This window comes from Ziziphus jujuba, chromosome 6 (assembly GCF_031755915.1).
Source record: "Ziziphus jujuba cultivar Dongzao chromosome 6, ASM3175591v1".
Classification (NCBI taxonomy): Eukaryota; Viridiplantae; Streptophyta; class Magnoliopsida; order Rosales; family Rhamnaceae; genus Ziziphus; species Ziziphus jujuba.
The window spans coordinates 17,491,283-17,510,000 of record NC_083384.1 but is presented as its reverse complement, the minus strand read 5'-3'; the positions used below and the strand labels follow the sequence as shown (position 1 = coordinate 17,510,000).

Below are 18,718 nucleotides of genomic sequence, written 5' to 3'. Positions count from 1 at the left end.
TTTCCAGATCCTTCCTTTTTTAAGCTAATTACATACCTAAAATTTTCTATTTGTGGAAAAAAAAAAAAAAAAAGGTAACTTAGCCAAATATTAGGTTCACGGTTGGACTGGATTCAGGTAAAACCTTGTTTCGAGATCGCTTTTGGAGCACCAAAATTGATTCTCAAACAATAAGAAGTAATTTTTTTATTTTTTTATTATTATTATTTTATTTTTTTTTATTTTTTATTTTTTTGCAACGGCTCCTTGTTATAACGTTTCTTTAACAAAGAAGATCTCTTCATTTTAAAATTAAACTGTACTTCCATTTTTATTTTTATTTTCTCTATATAGACTATATCAGAAGTTATTTAAAAAAAAAAAATCAATTTTTTTTTGTCTTTTACCTTTGACATAATTGTGGTGAATAAAAAATTAGCGTTTAGAATAAATTATTTTACAATATTATTAGTAGCAATACTACTGCAGATATTATAATAACTGAAATCATTTTTAGTACAGGTCACAACAATTAAACATTATTGTTACAAATTCTCTAAATGGTAATTCTAAGAGATATAGTAATTTTGGAACAACAATACCAGCACATAGTAAATTCTTTCTATTTTAGCAAAACAGGTTGATTCTTTCTACGTACAAGGAGCTATGGTTCGGGTCATATGGTCTACAACTTCAATTCGAGTAGTTATTATAATACTCTGCTACCTGTTGAACCATCCATTAACGACGTTTTTACTTTAAACCATTTATCCCTATCTTCGATCCATACATCATCTAGTACAAGAAGATATCTCTTTCCAATCAAATTTTGTCAAAGAAAACCCTGCAATTGCTCTATGTCAAAGCCTTGTTGTAAGGAAACATCAATGGACAAAATGATTTTCTACAAAACTGTTTTCACATCAAACACATAAGATACTCAACCCCAAGGTCGAAGCTCAAAATGCTGTTGAACCTTCTTATAAATCATTAAGTGAGCAATTGCTGTTTTTCCTAATCCACCTATACCAGCTATAGAAAGGACTGAAACATTATGTTCTTGATCATGAAAATCATGACCAGAGCCCAACAGAAGTTGAAGTATTCTGGTTTTATCTTCATCTCTCCCGGGAAGACATTCTTTTGGCAAGCTTCTTGAACTACTTTTTGGCACCCCAAAACTTGACAAACTCTTTGAAAGCTAAAGAAGCCAAATTTGCAGTGATTGAAGCATCAATGACGAAGGAACTGTTTGTCACTTGGCCTTGTCTAGATCAATATATATATATATACATATATACATAATTGTTTTCTCTTAGGCGATGGAGCCAACAGCTTACAAATGGCAATACACGTATCAAATGAAGGATACACATTAAAAATAATTTTAACACATATCCTTCATTGAATACGTGTGTTGCTATCTTCTATATGCTTGTATGCTAAAAGTTCTTTTGCCCATTATAAAATTACTATATATATATACATATATATTGCACTGGGAATATATATAATCTAGTAGTTGTTTCAGAAATGTTTCTTTTAGAATATTAAAATTTGCAGTGCGATAGATGGAGATGATTTACAGGCGTTTTCTGGTTGATTTTGAAGGTTTAAAGAGGAAAAAGTTTTTAGAGTTTCTGGTTTTGTATATTATAGGACTTTCGGGTTGACTTTTTTTGTTTCCGTTCAGGAAGGAGTTGGCATTGAGTTGACCAGAGTATATTAGATTAGATAAACTAGTGCTGTGAGTAAAAATAGTTTATCTTTTGGCCAATAATTTACAGCCTTGTATCATATTACTTTTTGAATAAGGACTGCTATGGAATTATGTTTGCAAAGGATGTTAAATTCCCTAATAGTAATGCATCCCATTATAAGTTGATGGGCTACATCACACTATCTGCCTAACAAGGAGAACATATATAGAAATGCTATGCCTAATGCATATCCTTATTGGATATGCATGTAAATTCATTTGCCTATGTATCCAACGAAGGATTTGGTGCTCACCTCCATCGCAGATGAGCTGTATGTATATATATATATATATATATATAGAAGTGTTTGTGTGGGGTCCATCACAATTCTCTTTTTTTTTTAATAGAACCAAAGCAATATTTGTTAAGGTTCTCTTTCTAATATTTTCCTCCCCTCTTTTCACGTGCTTGCCCGGTACTTTGAAACCCCAAAGAAACTCCCTGTTTTAAGCTCTCTCTGCAATGGTATAGAAAGCAAGCTGGTGCTGGACTAAGGTTAGTGCCCCAGCTCTTATTGATAAGGAGTAGAATTTCATAAATCAATATGGATAAGTCCGATCATTTCAACAATCTTACGAAACCCATATTCCACAAATTTCTTTCATTTCTTGATATGAAGCACGTTGCAAGAGTTTCTGTATTGTTTAAAAGATGCAGAGAAGTTTGCTTGTCGTCACCTTTCTTGAACATTGTAGTAAAAAATTGCTCAATCAACTGCTTTATTCCATCTATATATATGAACCTATGCTTGCTGAATATTTATTTGCTTGTTTTCTTTTTATAGAGTCTATTTGCTGTATAGGATTGAACTAGATTCAATCCAACCATATTTTGGTTGCATAATAAGAAGTAAAGAAGCTTTTTGGACGTTTTCTTGGGGTAAAGGATTTTAATTAACTAATAGAAATAATTTCGCAAATTATGAAAATGCAGTTATAAGTAGGCAAAAAATTTTATATCTATAAAGCAAGTTTCTGAAAAAAAAACAAAAAAACAAAAAAACAAAAAAAAAAAAGAAGAAGGTAAATACGCAAAAGTTTCAAACAATAAAAGAAGTTTGTGACATTATCCCTAATAAACACGTTTTATTTTATATATCCGTATGGAAATTTTGTAGTGTATAAGCTACCTTTCTTGTACACAAACAGATTGCGCAAGAAATTAATTGGGCGTCAAAAAATTAATAGGATATTACGTTTTTAGGACAACAATGGAGTAATAAGGTAAGGCTTTATAATACATAGGTTAAATTGCACTAAGAAGGTAATTTAGGTTTTTAAAAAAAAATTAAAAACTCGTTCATTTTTATGTGCTATTCTACGCAGTGTTATTAAAAGGTTTCTTTAACAAGAAAATCTCTTCATTCCATTCATTTTAAAATTAATCTTCCACTTTCTTTCCCTATAATCTGTATAGACTATACTACAAGTCCGTTCGTAAAAAGAAAAGTTTTTAATATTATTTTCATTTTAACATAATTGTGGTGAATTAAATATTAGTATTTATAATAAATTTTATGATATTATTAGTAACAATACTACTTGAGATATTATAATAACTGAAATCATTTTGGTCATAATATACCTTCACAACAATTAAACATTATTAATATACAAATCCTCAAACGGTGATTTTGAGACAGTAATTTGAAACAACAATACCAACACATAATTAATTTGTTCTATTTTATCAAAACAAATTGATTCTTATGACAATACAACTAAAGCTGATTTTTTTGATAAGCTACGACAATACCACATCAAACCTAAGGGAAGCACTAATCAGCAATAAAAGGATTGGTGTTGAGCTCATTTCCTCCTCTAATCAAATGATTAATGTGCTTATTAGCAATAAAAGGATTGATAAATGGTTGTTTACAACTGTTTATGCCAGTATTGTTACTTGTATAAGGCATAAGTTCTGGAATGCTCTGAAGGAAATTAGTTCAAGACATCATTTTCCCTGGCTCAGTGCTGAGGATTTCAATGAGCTTTCTAACAATCAGGAAATGAGAGGGGGTGCGTCAGTTAACACTCCAGGTAATTCTAGTATTAATAGCTTTCTTGAAGAGTGTTGCCTCATTGACTTAGGTGCAACAGGTGTTAAACACACTTGGAGTGATGGCAGAAGTGGTTCCTATCGTTTTAGAGAGTGCCTTGATAAATCTTTCTGCTGTCTAGCTTGGTGTGAAGCTTTTCCTAAGACCATTGTGTAGAATCTTCCTCGAATGAGATCTTATCCTCACCCCATTCTCAAAATTTGAGGATTAATGGTAATCTTAAGCCTTTTAGGTTTGAGATGGCCTGGATGAGGCATGATCAATTGAATCATTTCTTTTGAAGTTGAAATTACTACTCTAAATGGCAATATTATGCAGCAGCTTGGTATGTTCACCAAAAAGCTTGAGAGTTGGAATATAGAAGTCTTTGGTACCATTTTCTTTAAAAAAAAAAAAAAAATGACTTTTGGCTAGGTTAAATGGTATTTAAAAGAAGCTTTGTTTTGAGGATAATCCATTTCACCTTGATTTAGAGTAGTAACTTATCCTTGAGCTCCAGCAAGTCCTCGATCAAGAGGAATGTCATTGGAAGAAAAAGTGCCGTTGTAACTAGCTTCAGAATGGAGATAGAAACACTAACTGGCTTCAAAATGGAGATAGAAACATTAAGTACTTCCACCTTTCCACTTTAATTTGGAGAAGGAGAAATAAGGTTAAAATGCTAAAAGATAGGAACGGTAGCTGGATTTTTTATCAAAATGAGCTAAAAGACTTGGATGTCAATTTTTTGAGACTTCATATGCTCAGGAAACAACTAGTTTTGATTTTGGTTCTATTCCTAACCTTTTTTCCTCAAATTGATGAAGGGGATCTCGCGTGCTAAGTAAAGGTGTTGAGGATTGGGACTTCCTATTGCATTTTTTCAAAGTTATTGGCATATCTTAGGGGTTGAAATTTGTCAGATGCTTAAGGATTTATTTGCCACTGGTTATCTTCCTCAAAACTTAAATAGCACTCTCATCTCTGTCATTCCTAAGATTGGTAGTCCTCAAAGAATGGTCAACTTTAGGCCATGAGCCTTTATAACACTCTTTACAAGGTTATTAGATAAGTGATTGTTCAAAGGCTAAGATCTGTTATAGGGAATCTTATTTGTCCAAGTCAAGCTAGTTTTATCCCAGGGCGTCAAATTGTAGATAAATATCATTGTTGCTCAAGAAACGCTCCATACCTTTAAAAATCTAAATCTAGAAAGGGTATGATTAGATGGAAAATAGATTTGGAGAATGCCTTTGATTGGGTCAATTGGGATTTACTAAGCATGATCTTGGAGAAGCAGGTCTGCCTTTGAATTGTGTTTCTTTGATTATGAAATGTGTTAAAGTTGAAAGCATGCAACTTATATGGAATGAAGAGCTGACCAAATCCTTCACCCCTTATAAAGGAATTAGGCAAGGGGATCCTTTATCCCTTAACTCTTTGTTCTTTGTATTGAAAGATTCTCTCATATAATTTTGAATCAAGTGATACTTGGTCATTAGAGGTGTTTAAAAGCTTCTCGGGGAGGTTCTCCTATTATTCATTTAATGTTTGCTGATGACTTACTCATCTTTGGAGGCTGCTAAAGATCAAGTTAAATTGGTCTTTGATTATTTAGATGAATTTTGTATGATTTCTGGCCAGAAGTTTATTAGTCAAAAGTCAAAAATCTATTTCTCTGGTCACATTGTTGAGAGTGTTAAGAGAAAAATTTGCAGCTTGACTACCATTGATACACTTAGAAAATATTTGGGCATTCACATTTCTATGAATGGGAGAGATGCTAATAATACTAAATTTGTTATGGAAAAGCCTAAGAGCAAATTGGCTTCTTGGAAGCCAAAGGTTCTTTCTTTTGCTGGAAAGACCACCTTGGCTACATCTATTTTATTCTATCTGTGGCTCTACCTCTACTTTAGCTCCTGCCTCTCCCCCTGTTTTGACTACTTTCTTGTCGGCTCCTCCATTTCTTTGTGATAAAGGCATGTGATTGATCATTGCCTATGTCTTTTCTCCTGACCTCCTCATTAAATAGGACATCCATTACCATAGCCATGGTAAGTTTTCCATTAAGAGTTGAATTGCTAAGGGAGATTACCAACTTCTCCTAGCTATCTAGAAAAGAACTAAAAAGTAAGAGTGCTTGTTCCTCATCCCTTAGTCATAAATCCATCACAAATAACTGATTTACTAAGTTCTGAAACACATAGGTGTGCTCGGCTATAGAAGTTCCATTCTTTATTTTCAAATTCACCAAATGTCTCATCAACAAGGCTTTATTCTAAGCAGTCTTAACTTGGTTCCTCCAACTTCTTCTAAAGGGCATATGTGTCTGGCTCCTGCACAACATGATGTAAGATACTATGATCGATCCATTGTCGGATTCCATCGGTCGTTTTTCTGTTCAGCTTTTTCCATTTTGCTTTTTTGGTGGGGTCGAGATTCTTTCCTTTAACATTCAAAGGGACAAAAAAATCCTTACAATTTAAAAGATCTTCCATCCAATGTCTTTAAAATATATAGTTGGTGGCTGTAAGTTTGATCATAGCTCCCGAATACAATTCCTCCATTAACATCTTGCTCTATAATAACTTGATAAAAATTGGAGCTCAATTTAGCAAAACGGAGCCCACCAATGTATCCAAAATGATCAAAAACGTTTGATTTGACTCTTCTCTAGTCAAAATTTGGAGCAAAAGTGTAATATTTAAAAGTTTTAGATCAAATTGCAAATACCAAAAGTTATGGAAAATTTGCAAATACCAAAAATATAGAGATATTTTTGCAATTTTTGAAAATTTTGGAGCATCGCTGACATGGCAAATGATGTGGCAGATCCGCTAACATGTCACCACATGGCAAATGACTTGGCTAATGACGTGGCTAGGCGATGTGTTATGGCTTGGCTCGACTCAGCTTAGTAGCTCGGCTCAACAACTCAATTCAGCTTACAGGTAAATGGGTGGTGCGTGACTTGTTGACCAACACATGAAAACATACTGAAAATTTTGACCTACACGTGACGGCGCGTGCAGCGGCGTGTGGATGTCCGAGTGGACTCGTTCTTTTTGTCTCAACGAGATATACCTCCTCGTATGCTCAAATCTTTTGTTGGAGTTTGCTGGCAATGAACCCTGTCGTTGTATCTTGGCTTTGATATCACTTCTTGTGATCCAAGAAAAACACAGAAAATAAAGAAAACAAAATACAAAAATATTGAGAAAAAAAAAATGTATTATTTCTCTCTGAAATTAATATACAAAAAAATTCTCTAAAAAAAAATATTTTTGTAGTTTTTAAAAAAAAAATTATGTTGTCAGTATGAATTAAAATTGAAAACTAGACACCTAAAGTTGCATTTTTTATATTTTATAAAATAAAAATAATAATAATAATAATAAATTAAAAAAAAAAAAAACAACATGACCACTAACCAAACTTAAGGAACAAGTAAAAAAAAAAATAATGGGCTAGGCTTTAAGAGAGGGCCGAACCCCTACAAGAACTTCATTTGGCAAGGTTCTAAAAATTCTAGGAAAATCCATCTTATTGATTGGAATTCAATTTGTAACCCAAAGAGAAATGGTGGTTTTGGAATTGAGAAGGCTCATATCATGAATCAAGCTTTTTTAATGAAAATTGCTTGGAGACTCCTTCATGACTCTACTAGCTTGTGGTTTCTCGTCCATAAAAGAACATATAATCTGGATTTTGTGAAAATGAATCTTATTTGTTCTGGGAATTTAAGCTCCTATCAATGGAAAAGTTTTTTGAAAGGATTCTCTTCTCTTGCTAAGTGTTAATCTTAATATCAATTGGTCCCTCACAGTTGCTGACATCATTCATGATGGTTTCTGGCTCCTGAATGACCTTGATTCTCTTGTCCCTTATGAGCTGAAACAGAATTTTATAAGCGGTCGTATTTCTGCGGACCCCTTAATGGAAGATAGTCTCATTTGTTCCCATACTTTGTAGCAGGAATTTCATTGTTAAATCAGCTAATGGTTTCTTGGAAAATATTAATGATCATGCTGATGACTAAATATGGAAATGTATTTGGAGCCTTGATGTTATTCCTCGTTTGCATTCCTTTTGTTGGACCACGGCTCATGGTAGATTGCTCATAAACGAAAGCCGGTTTTACAAAGGTATTGTCCAATTCTCCCATTTATTTTGCTTGCTGCGATGATAACAATAACTCTTAAGGGATTGTAGAAGGTGAGAGGGGCCTGGCTTTCTCTTGAAATCCTGGATTCGGATACTCAGGTTTTTAGCGATACTTGGTCTGATTGGTTGGACTTAAATTTGAAAAGTAAATGTTACTGTTGAAGCCCATTATCATTATCAGCAGCCAATTAAACTTGAAAAGCAAATGTTACTATTGAAGCCCATTATCATACTGCATCTCAATTAGAATCCTGTCTGTGCCGTATGCTGCTGGTTGCTTGGAAATGGCGGTGTAGTGCGACGTTTGGTACAAAGTTCAAGTGGCCTGGCAACCCAAAAGATGCCATTTTGAATTATGCTTCGGATATGCATACTGCTATCATCAGAAGTTCTGCTAGACCTATTAAGCAGTCGTCTTGGTTAAAATGGAATTTTCCTCCTTAAGGATTATTAAGCTCAATACAGAGGGAGCTATAAATCTCATTTAGATGTAGCTGGAGCTAGTGGGGTCATCAGAAATCATCAAGAACATTGAATTTCTAGTTTTGCGATTAATCTTGGGAAAGCTAGCTGTGTCCTAGCTGAAATCCCGGGCCTTTGTTTGGTCTCAAGCTGCTTGAGTCTCTGAATTTTACCAAAGCTGTTATTGAGTTTGATTCCGCTATTGTTGTTGACTGGGCTAGCTAAATCAGACCTGCATAAGCATCCTTCAACTCGATAAAGATTTCTCTGTTAATCATACTTCATAGGGAATGTAAACGGGGTGGCTGATGGTTTAGCTAACCTCGGCTTCAATTTTACTCTTGGTTTGATTTCTCGACTATATGGGAGTTCCCTCCTCTCGTGGCATTTTTAGTGTAATTTCGGGTTTTCTACCGCCCTTTTAATAAACAAATAAATAAAAAACTAAGGGGCCCACTACAGGACCCAAAATCAATCTAGCCCAGTTCATTATCAAGACTAATCACGATTCAAACTTCCATCAAACCTTCCCACAACTTTGGAAATTTAAAAATCTAAATCATACAATAGGTATATACCAAAGAGAGAAAGAGAAAAATTTATAAGAACGTAGATTTAAATTGCTCACTATATAATAATGGTTAACATAACAAGAATGGTAAAATTAGAATTAAACATGATAACAGCTCAGAGGGGCCAAAGGAGCTGATTTCCTTTTTTTTCTCCAAATTAAGCCAATGACAATGAGAGGCTCACTTGATCTAAAAACAACAGAGAGATGGAAAACCCCCCACATATTCCCTACTCTTGTCTATAAAATGAATTTGACTCCACTTGTGCAATATATAATAATCGAAATTGGAGAATAAAACAAAACTCTAAAGGCAAAAGTAACCTATACCCATCTCATCTTGGTACTCTACAAAGCCGAGATAGTTATTATTCATCTTAACTTGTTTTAGCGTCTGGTACCTTGTTTCTGTGTTCCTCAAGAATTATATTACAGTTGTTCATGGTGCAGGCATCTAGAAGACCATGATTCCATAGTTTGATCATGAACAACCTCCAACACCTGGAGCCAAGAGCATTTCACATTTCAGATAAATACCCAAAAATGATAACAACATGCAGTTATAATTGAAATTTCAGAACAAAGAATATTCAAAGTCAGGATAAATATGATTAACTGTACTTTAAAATGAACCCAAGGTAAGTGATCCAGTAGTAAAATTGTTTTGCGGTTATTTATAGAGTGTTTATTCAATAGCTAGAAGATGCGAGTTTATGTCCTTGGAGTTATTACAGAGACAACCAAACCAATATGCATGGAATGAGATTCTACAGACCCACAAAGACCTATAAGTCATCTTGATATGTGTGGAACAAGACATGAAGTTTCCCTAACAAGCATGTGTTAGAGATGAGGCTAAAATTTTTAGTGCAACAAATAGAATAATCAACCACATAAATGACATTCGTCTTGCACATCTAGGGCTTACTGTACTCAGTCCATAAAAAAATAAATAAATAAAATAAAAAAAAGCACATTCAGTAAATCTCCCACAGCCCAAACCCCAATACCATATAAACAATCTATAACTTCAATGTTAAATTATAACGTATGTGGGCATAGTCATAGAATAGAAAATAAACTTTAAACATATTCAGTAATTTTCTACTGGGCAACACAAACACCTCTCCTCATATTGTGGGCGTAGAAGTAGATTTACACACTTCATCGAATGTGGAGAGGCATTTGTCACCCAGCTTATACTGAGAAACATCAACCAATAGAAGAAAATTTTATACGTATTTATCTGGGAAAAAAAAATCAATATAAGAAACAAGAAGGCATGGTCAAAGAATCAAGGCTAAGTAGTGCAAGAATGGTACCAAAAAAGAGCTTGAGATGAGACCAGCTCTTCTCCATGAAGTTTTGAAAATGCCTCACATGCCCAGGGAATATGGCCATCTGCCAACACCCTGCAAAATGACAGTATAATTTTTAAAATAAAAATTGCATAAAAAATGTACCAAGAAACGGGCAGTTGATGACCCAAACATGCTATCATTTTTCGTAATCTTTGACATCCTAAAGCAAGGGAGAAGAAGATAAAAAAGAAACAAGAAAAGATACATAATTTAGAAAAAAATGAGAGAACCAGAAGCAACCTGCGAATTATACCTTTGCTGTCTCACAAATGCATTCCAAAGATGCATAAGCTTTTTTTCATCTTTGGTAACATCCACAAAATCATCAAGCATCTGAAACAGAGCAGCTTGATTTTAGTTTTCAAGTTCCTGAGCATAAGATACATTAAATATATCATAGATAGGCAACTTGTGTCTTTATACGCAATTATAGCTTTGATCTCGCAAAAAAATTTTCCAAAACTAAAAAACAAAAGTTATCTTTTCAAAGAACCATTTGTGTTTTAATGCAGAAAATAATTTTAAGTGATGGCTGATCAAGTTTTAAGTTCCCGTTACCTTTCTATAAAATCAACTAAAAGTTAATGTACTTGTCACATGTAAATAAAACCAACCACTTTGTAACAGTTTAAACTTTTAAGACTAATGGTGACTTCCAAAGATCAAAAGATTAATGAATGTACATCTAATATATATGAGACAGAATATCTGACTACTTTACATATGAAGAAAGTTCTATCTTTTGACTATTCAATACGCAGGAATCTCAAAATTTTAGACAAGATTCTTAATAAGATGCTATAGTTCGATCATGATGATAGTCTGAACTTAATTGGACATTGCATTTTGGCAAGCTTGATTGATTAGCAAGCTATGAAAAACATTCGACCAGCAAGTTATATATTATCGTGAGAAATGATAGAGAATCCTAACCAGCATTTCAGTGTGCCAAATCCATAAACTTTGGTTGAGAGGTATCAAGAAGAGAGATACATATCATCCAATTATATTTGCTTAAACAAAGTTATGACTCCATAAATTATATTTGCTTAAACAAAGTTATGATTCCATAAATTATAATTCCTGTATGGTCAATCAAGTATCCAAAGCCATAATGGTTAATCTTAAGAATGTGAGTTCACCACATTTTTTATTTAATATAAATCAATTAATAAAAACAGTCAAATTTAACGCTAACTTCCTTAAATGAAGCCTGTGCCACATATAGTTAAAGATGCTCATGTCCTTCCACAAATTCTTTTCCTTTATGTCATTGCTTTAGCATTGACAAGCGCAGATTACAATTTATTTGCAGAATAAGAATCAGGTAGATAAATATGCCAGGCAAGAAAATATGTTCAAATGCTGTAACAAGAATCTCAATTAGAAAAAGGATGCCAAGAAATATATATATATATATAAATATAGATCATAACCAACAAGCATACCCTTCTATCCTCAAGATCTGCAATGTCATCATCAACTTCATCTTCACTATCACGATCTGACATCACTTGCTCTAATGCCATAGGCTTTAAATGCAAACAAGTAATTAGAATTTCTTAAACACTGTTGGTCAAGACAATATATCACACGGATATATACATATATCAGAAACACTGTCAACTTTATTTTGCCTCTAGAACTGCATTTGAACATATGCACAACAAATATACACACTTAGGGAGAAGAAGAAGCCTTGACTGAAACTACTGAAGATACTCCAGCAGTCTCATTTAATTGTTGGCCAACTAGTATGACCCAAACATGGAACCAAGAGCCTTAGTTCCCACCGGGTCCAGAATAAGATCAGCCAAGTACAATGATTATTTAGTAAAACCCATTTCTTTATTAGGAAACCATATAACCAACATGCACGCTCCTAAACAGTTATAATCCTCTAGAGGATACTTAATTGGAGTACATTTGTTGCATTAACTTTAAAATCTTGAGTATACAATAATTCTACAACTAAGAAACCAGTTAGATATGATGAACAATGATTTAAACATAAAACGTGAAAACTTCAAAGAACCAAAAGAAAAAAATGAGAAATGCTTAAGAGTTACTGAGGCGGGAAAGAAATAATAATTTCATATCTTGAAATGTTCCCCAATATAGAAACCATTTTATTACTGTCCAAATTTTAAATAAGCTTTTCAGGAAATACCAATCATAGCATCAAACTGCATTTTCAAACAACTATGGCAGAAATAAATGTGGATTTTATAATTTTGACAAAAAGTACATTCAACATTGCAAAAAGGTTGTTGAGCTTAATTTCGATAAGATAAGTTTAATACCAAACTACATCTGAGGCTACAGTTTACATCCTCTTTGCAAAGAAATTAAAGATTGGAGTGAAATAATGAAGGTATGTAAGAGATAACAATAAGAGACACACATAAAAAAAAAAATTATAAATAAATAAATAAAAAGAAGAAGGAGAAGAAAGGAAAACAAAGAAGACTGATGAAATAAATATTCTAAATTTCTAATCACCTGAACTCTGTGCGAGTGATAGAATTGTCGTTTCTGCAGGAGCACGCGGCTAGCCAAATAATTCAAAATATAAAAAAATGAATCAGCATGTGACAAAATTAGATATTCTTAATAATAAGAAGAATCTCAAAGTTGGAGGAGCAAAAGTTTAGTTAGTTTTTATGTATGAAAACCAATATAACATCGGATAAGGAACTAAAAGCAGCAATTCAGAAGTACAAGGAACTACAGCAGCAGCACATAAGTATACCAGCTTTCTATTAAACGAGTTGTGTGTTTTATATCGGCTTGTGATGATTGTTGACAAAAGCAGATAAAGGAAAAATGGCTCATGAAAAGTACTGAGAACAATTAAATGATGCACAATGTAGAAATCTTTTAATTGAGGAAAGTTGCAACTGAGGTGCCTGAATAAGACTAAGAAATGAATGTTCATACAGGAGTGGAACAACTACAACACCAGCGGAAGATCTGTGTGCTATAAAAATACACCATATATGGAAGGAGAAAAAGAAATATCTATATACTTAATAATATATATATATATATATATATATATATATCCATATATTGGACTATCTGGGCTTCACCTTATATAAGCCAGGCAGCTAGAAGACCCAGTCCACAAAAGCTGGTAAATCAGAGAAGAAATAGAAGAGATATGAAGGTATCTATTAAAAGCTGGACATAGATCCATGAAAACATGGGATAGAAGTTGGTAAAAACACAGGTCAAGTAAGCATATGTAGATCAATGTCTGCATGGGAACCTAACAAAGGTAGTGGAGAACACAATTTTGAGGTTTTGAAAAATATATAATTAAAATTCAATAACATAAATATAAGTTGTTAATGCATGCTATACTTTATTGTTTTTGGAGAGGCATCCTGCCCTTTCTGCACAAATGTTTTTAATTTGATAGTCTCTACACTACTATAGCTCAACCAAGAATGTAGCTGCTATCGTTTTTAGCAAATAAAGTGATTTTCAAATAAATAGAAGACAATGTTTGAGCCTCTGAATTCAGTGGAAGACAACTATGAAAACATGGCATCCCTTGACTTACTTTCTAGGGTCTGATCGCTCAATGGTTTTCTTTGTCTTAGCAGGAGGGGCAGGATCACTTCCTGAGAGCGGTTTGGCACAATCAAGGTCCATGGAAGATTGCGCCATGGCAATAGTAATTCCTGGAACATTGGAACTTGATCCGACACGTTCTATGCACTCCATGGAACTAGGACAATCACGATCATTGTTTTCCTGTCCATGCCTACCACTCTGCATATTTTTCTCACAACAAAATGATTTTGATGCCTTTTCACCTTTGCAAGATACAGCATCTAAAGCATGAAATTTAATTTCAGTCTTCCACACAAAAGACATATGATGATAATAATGAATGAATCTCTCCAGAAAATAATAACAGGTAACACCTGAGTTATGTATTAAAATTTTTATTTGTAATTTTCAATCAAATATATCATTTGTATCCTATATCCTTTCTAAGGAAAGCAATAAATTATATGAAACATGAATTGGATTCAAACGCAACTATATCATGTACAGAATTGGAGTGAATCAAACAGAGAAGTATGCATTAAGTTTACATAAAATATTTAGAGAGTATCTGAGTGATCCTATAAATTTAGCAAAACTGACTCAAATCCTGATTAGATTTTGTCCAAGTAGGAGTCATGCATACAGAAAAAATGAGTGTTAGCCAAATCCAAACACAAGTCTAGCTAGAAACTAGAGATTTTTCTTGTACAAAGAGGCGGGAAAGATCCCATTAAAATTTTTAGATGCATCAGTATAGAATTTTTACCATCATCCTTCTCTGAAAATCCCTTGATTGTTCCTTCACTGGCAAGTGTAGATGAGTCCAACTCCAAAAATTGTACATCAACATGCTTTTTCTTTTGAAGAAGGTTCTTTGGCCGGAGCCTTCTTGATCTTGAGCTGCAGAAAAAAGTTTTTCACACCTTTTGAACTCTCAGTATTCTTTAGATGAAAGAAAAATAGTAGAAGATTAAGAAAGGAAAAGAAAAAAAAGACAAGTAGGATATCAACCGAAGCTGTAAGTTGTACGCAGAGTTATGAAACCGACCAGAAGAAGAATGACTGGTGTTGTGGGAATGCTCTATCTGCAACAGTCTGCATAAATATATAACCAAGACCCGATAAGCTGGAAAACAATAAAGTGGAAGCAAAAGAAATTTGTATTTCAGACTGAGAAAATGGACTTGATTGTAATTCTAAACTGCCATAAGTGTGCAAGTGTAACTATGAAAACAACTTGAATCTCTGATTTAAAAAAATGGAAAATTCAATGACCAATACCACTATGGGAAACTCAGTAGTTGTTATTGCATGAACGTAATAGAAAAATGTAAAACATCTCACTGAGAGCAAAATCCTAGAAGATTTGTAAATTCTATCCTGTTATTCTGTTTAGCTATCTCACACAAGTGAAATAACATGGATCCAAATCTAATAGTTCTCCATACAAGAGAACCTTATTTATGTTAGAAATTGGTGCCAACTGGCTGGTTCACATTAGATGCTTTTGCTTGTGATGACTCCCATAGAAGGGATTATATGTTTCACCCGACACAAATTAACACATCCACAAAACTCCGATATAAATACAAGCTCTGACCTCTGATCTCGATATGGCAATATTTACAGAAACATTGACTGCTTGATACTCTTCAGTTACCTACAAGATAAATGTTTCTTGAGTAGCCTCTCCAAAAGGGTCAACTAAGCAGCAACTGACTTTACATTATGAACTACCAACCCAAAACTCAAAGTTGAAAAGGTCATGTGAAGACAACAAATGATAACGCAGGCCCTACAAGAAAAGGTAAAATGTTTTGTTCAGTATCTCACTACAATAAGTAACAAAGATTTTCTAGTCAAAAATGAAACATCTATCTATGATTATAAAAAATCCAAAGCTATAAGCAGTAATATCAAAAAATCAAGGGAACAGTAAGAAATTCTCAGAAGCTATTATGAAGGGTAAATTAATAGCACTTTTCTGGGAAAATATAATGTGGATACAAATATGAAAAGAAATCTAACATAAGTAGGTAAACAAACAACAAAAAAGTCAAACTTTTAAATTTAAAGACATGTAAAATTTAAACACCATACAAAATAAGAAAGTAGTCCGGCTCAATGTTCATCCTCAATGATCTACTACACCAATACTAAGTTGTAAGATATTTTCCTGAAAATTTCTAGCTGAATGGAATATTTCACAAATAAGCACACAACTCAAGATTAGAATATACCTTAAAGCTTGCACATTGCATCAAGCAAAATGGACAAGAGAAGCCTTCAGTAACTGTACATCAAAAACATACAAAAGATAGTATATAAATGTCTTTAATCTTAAAACCAACTATATCTATCAGTAAATATATGTTATAAAAAATAAAGTAAATAAATAAATAAATTTAAAAAATCATTTTCTTCATTTACTTAACAGGTCCTTCTGTACAAGCATAAAACTATATGGGCTTAATTATTGAAATTTCAATGGTAAGAATAAGAGTACCAATTAGAATGGACCCAATCCATCTCAAATAAAAATAAAGAACATAAGTAAAATTTCCCTTCTAGCTCCTTTCCACTTGAACAACAAGAAACAAGTTTGACCAAAATCTTGTACCACAGTCGCATTAACCAAATTGTTTATTCACTCCTGTCTCAACTGACTGAGCAATATAAAGTTCACTAGGCACAGAAAATCACTATACCTTCAGTCTTTCGTAACATGTTATGGCAGTCTCTATAGTTGAAGATTACCATTCCAGCCCTCAGCCTAAACAAGATTTTGCAGCCAAATATATTAAAAAAGTAAACATACAAACAAGCCAATTATCATATAAATGCAGGCAGTATAAACATATTAACAGCATCAAATGTTTAAAAGTAAAAAAATAAAAAAGAGTTAGAAAATTAATCAGGTAATTCTCGTTGATGTGAAAAAGCACTCCAGCAGGCTTTACAGAATAAAAATATTAGATATGAAAAATAATAACAATTATATAATAAAGAAATAAATAAGCAAGTAGTACAGCAGTGGAACTGTACTTCCAATGCTAATGCATGATCTATATATCAATGAAACTAATACCTCCTTCTACGTCTTGCTTGAATTTTGTAACGTAAACATCTTCGAAGAAATGATGGCTGTAAAAGAGATAGTGATCCGTTACAAATTATAACTAAATTTCTACAAGCATAATGTGAGGACTTAGACTTCCAACTTTAAAGAAAAGAAGTCTACAAAAGAGGGAAAGTTCAGCTATATATTAGAAACTAAATTCCAGAAGTATATGGCTAGAATTTGCAAACTTTGTTCAACTCTGAAACATAGCATGCCCCAAAAAAAAAAAAGGAAAAATGGCATACGTAGCAGATGTCAAGCATTGATAAACATTCAAATGTACATACCAGATGATTTCAACTAGATTGGAAGTCTAAACATAAAAAAACAATAGTATACACCCTACAGTTAGGTGGGTCAGATGACAAACTCCAATCTGTACAGACATATTAACTAACTTCCTTTTTGTACGACCCCAACTTAAATTTTTGAACTTTTTTGGTCTGACACAAATTTTAATCACACTACAGGTAAGGGTTTAGGAATCCATTTAGAACCACGTTCATTTCCTTTCTCACCCTGGCACCCTTGATCCACCTCTACCTCCTCCCAACCGCTCTTAACGATCCCTCTCTCTCTTACTCAAATGAACATTCCAACCCACCTTAAATAATTAGTTAAATTTCAATTATACGAAAAAATAAATAAATAAAAGAAACCATTTTATATTTTATTTCATATTAATAGATATTTTTCACCCTACCCAAAAGCATTTGCAGAGTCCAAGAGATCTCGTACAAAGTAACCAAAAGGCAATTACTCTAGGAAAAGAAAAAAAAATACATACAAAATTAAAATTAACCAATACATATATATATATATATATATCTATATACACATACATATATATAAAATCCTCACAATCAATAAAAAGAAAAATCCATACAATTAAACAGTAAAACAGCGAAAAAAAAAAAAAGCTGAAGGAAAAGCTGGAAGATGAAAATTACATTGTCGTTGGCACGGCTGCGAAGAATGTTGTAGAGCTCAACAGGCTTGCAATATACAAGCAGACTCTCCTCCAATACAGCTGTTTCTTCTACCGACAGATGCACGCAAGCATTTTGATGGCACATCTCCTCGAGATGCCTTTTGCACTGAAATTGTTTCGAATTTTTTTCTGAATTTTAATGCTTTCAATCAGAATTGTGAATTTTGAATAACAAATTCAAATTCAAATTATTATTATAAGTATTATTATAAAGATTAATTTCCCAAAAAAAAAAATTTAAAAATAATTAAATCGTGCACGGAGTGAATAATAATTAGGTTAAATTAGAAATAATAAAAGGGAGATTATGAGAAAGAAATTACCGATTCGTAGTCAGAATTCGGGAGCTTTTATTTCTCCTAGGTTTCACAGCGCCGGCGAACCGGACCATTTTTCGGATCTACGAACTCGGGAATTGGGATTTTGGACTTACCTTCTCTTTTTTACTTTTTCTTTTATTTTATTTTATTTTATTTTCCTTTATTTCTTAAATTAATCATGAGAATTTTTTTTTTTGGTCTCGGGAAAGGGTTTTTCCGTCTTTAAATTATTATTTTATTAAAATGTTTTGGTATTTGGTCAACTAGCCGCTGATTGCACTTGCAGTTTTTTATATTTACTTTTCTTATTTTCGAATTTGGCCTTGGAATGGGCTTTCTATTGTGTTTTTTTTTTTTTTTTTTTTTTCTCTCTTTGTATTGAGATCT

General features: G+C 33.0%; 1 protein-coding gene across 6 annotated transcripts; it reads right to left on the bottom strand.

Moving 5' to 3' along the window:
* Positions 1-9,004: 9,004 nt before the first annotated feature.
* Positions 9,005-18,493, bottom strand: LOC107434986 (polycomb group protein EMBRYONIC FLOWER 2). 6 transcript variants are annotated; one of them, XM_048464110.2, is made up of 15 exons: positions 18,335-18,493; positions 17,971-18,117; positions 16,988-17,043; positions 16,608-16,672; positions 16,140-16,192; positions 15,641-15,694; positions 15,500-15,559; positions 14,948-14,994; positions 14,666-14,799; positions 13,907-14,180; positions 12,841-12,889; positions 11,787-11,870; positions 10,592-10,671; positions 10,300-10,389; positions 9,005-9,478 (listed from the first exon to the last, which is right to left on the bottom strand). In XM_048464110.2, the coding sequence occupies exons 2-15, from the start codon at positions 18,094-18,096 to the stop codon at positions 9,355-9,357; spliced, it is 1,296 nt and encodes a 431-aa protein (XP_048320067.2). In that variant the 5' UTR covers positions 18,097-18,117; positions 18,335-18,493; the 3' UTR covers positions 9,005-9,354. The 6 variants fall into 6 exon arrangements, 5 of the variants coding, with proteins under 5 accessions (XP_048320067.2, XP_048320066.2, XP_048320068.2 ...); XM_048464109.2 differs by having other exon boundaries at positions 17,971-18,140; positions 18,335-18,492; XR_007238040.2 differs by having other exon boundaries at positions 9,340-9,478; positions 10,579-10,671; positions 17,971-18,140; positions 18,335-18,492.
* Between the last annotated feature and the right edge of the window lie 225 nt (positions 18,494-18,718).

What these genes read in the sequence shown, in the direction of transcription:
- LOC107434986 (XM_048464110.2), bottom strand. Translation starts at nt 18,096, where the DNA reads ATGTGCCATCAAAATGCTTGCGTGCATCTGTCGGTAGAAGAAACAGCT. An exon ending in CAAGCAAGACGTAGAAGGAG is followed by an intron (nt 16,673 to 16,987) that starts GTATTAGTTTCA and finishes AATCTTGTTTAG; the next exon opens with GCTGAGGGCTGGAATGGTAA. An exon ending in TGCAATGTGCAAGCTTTAAG is followed by an intron (nt 15,695 to 16,139) that starts GTATATTCTAAT and finishes CTTTTCTTGTAG; the next exon opens with GGCCTGCGTTATCATTTGTT.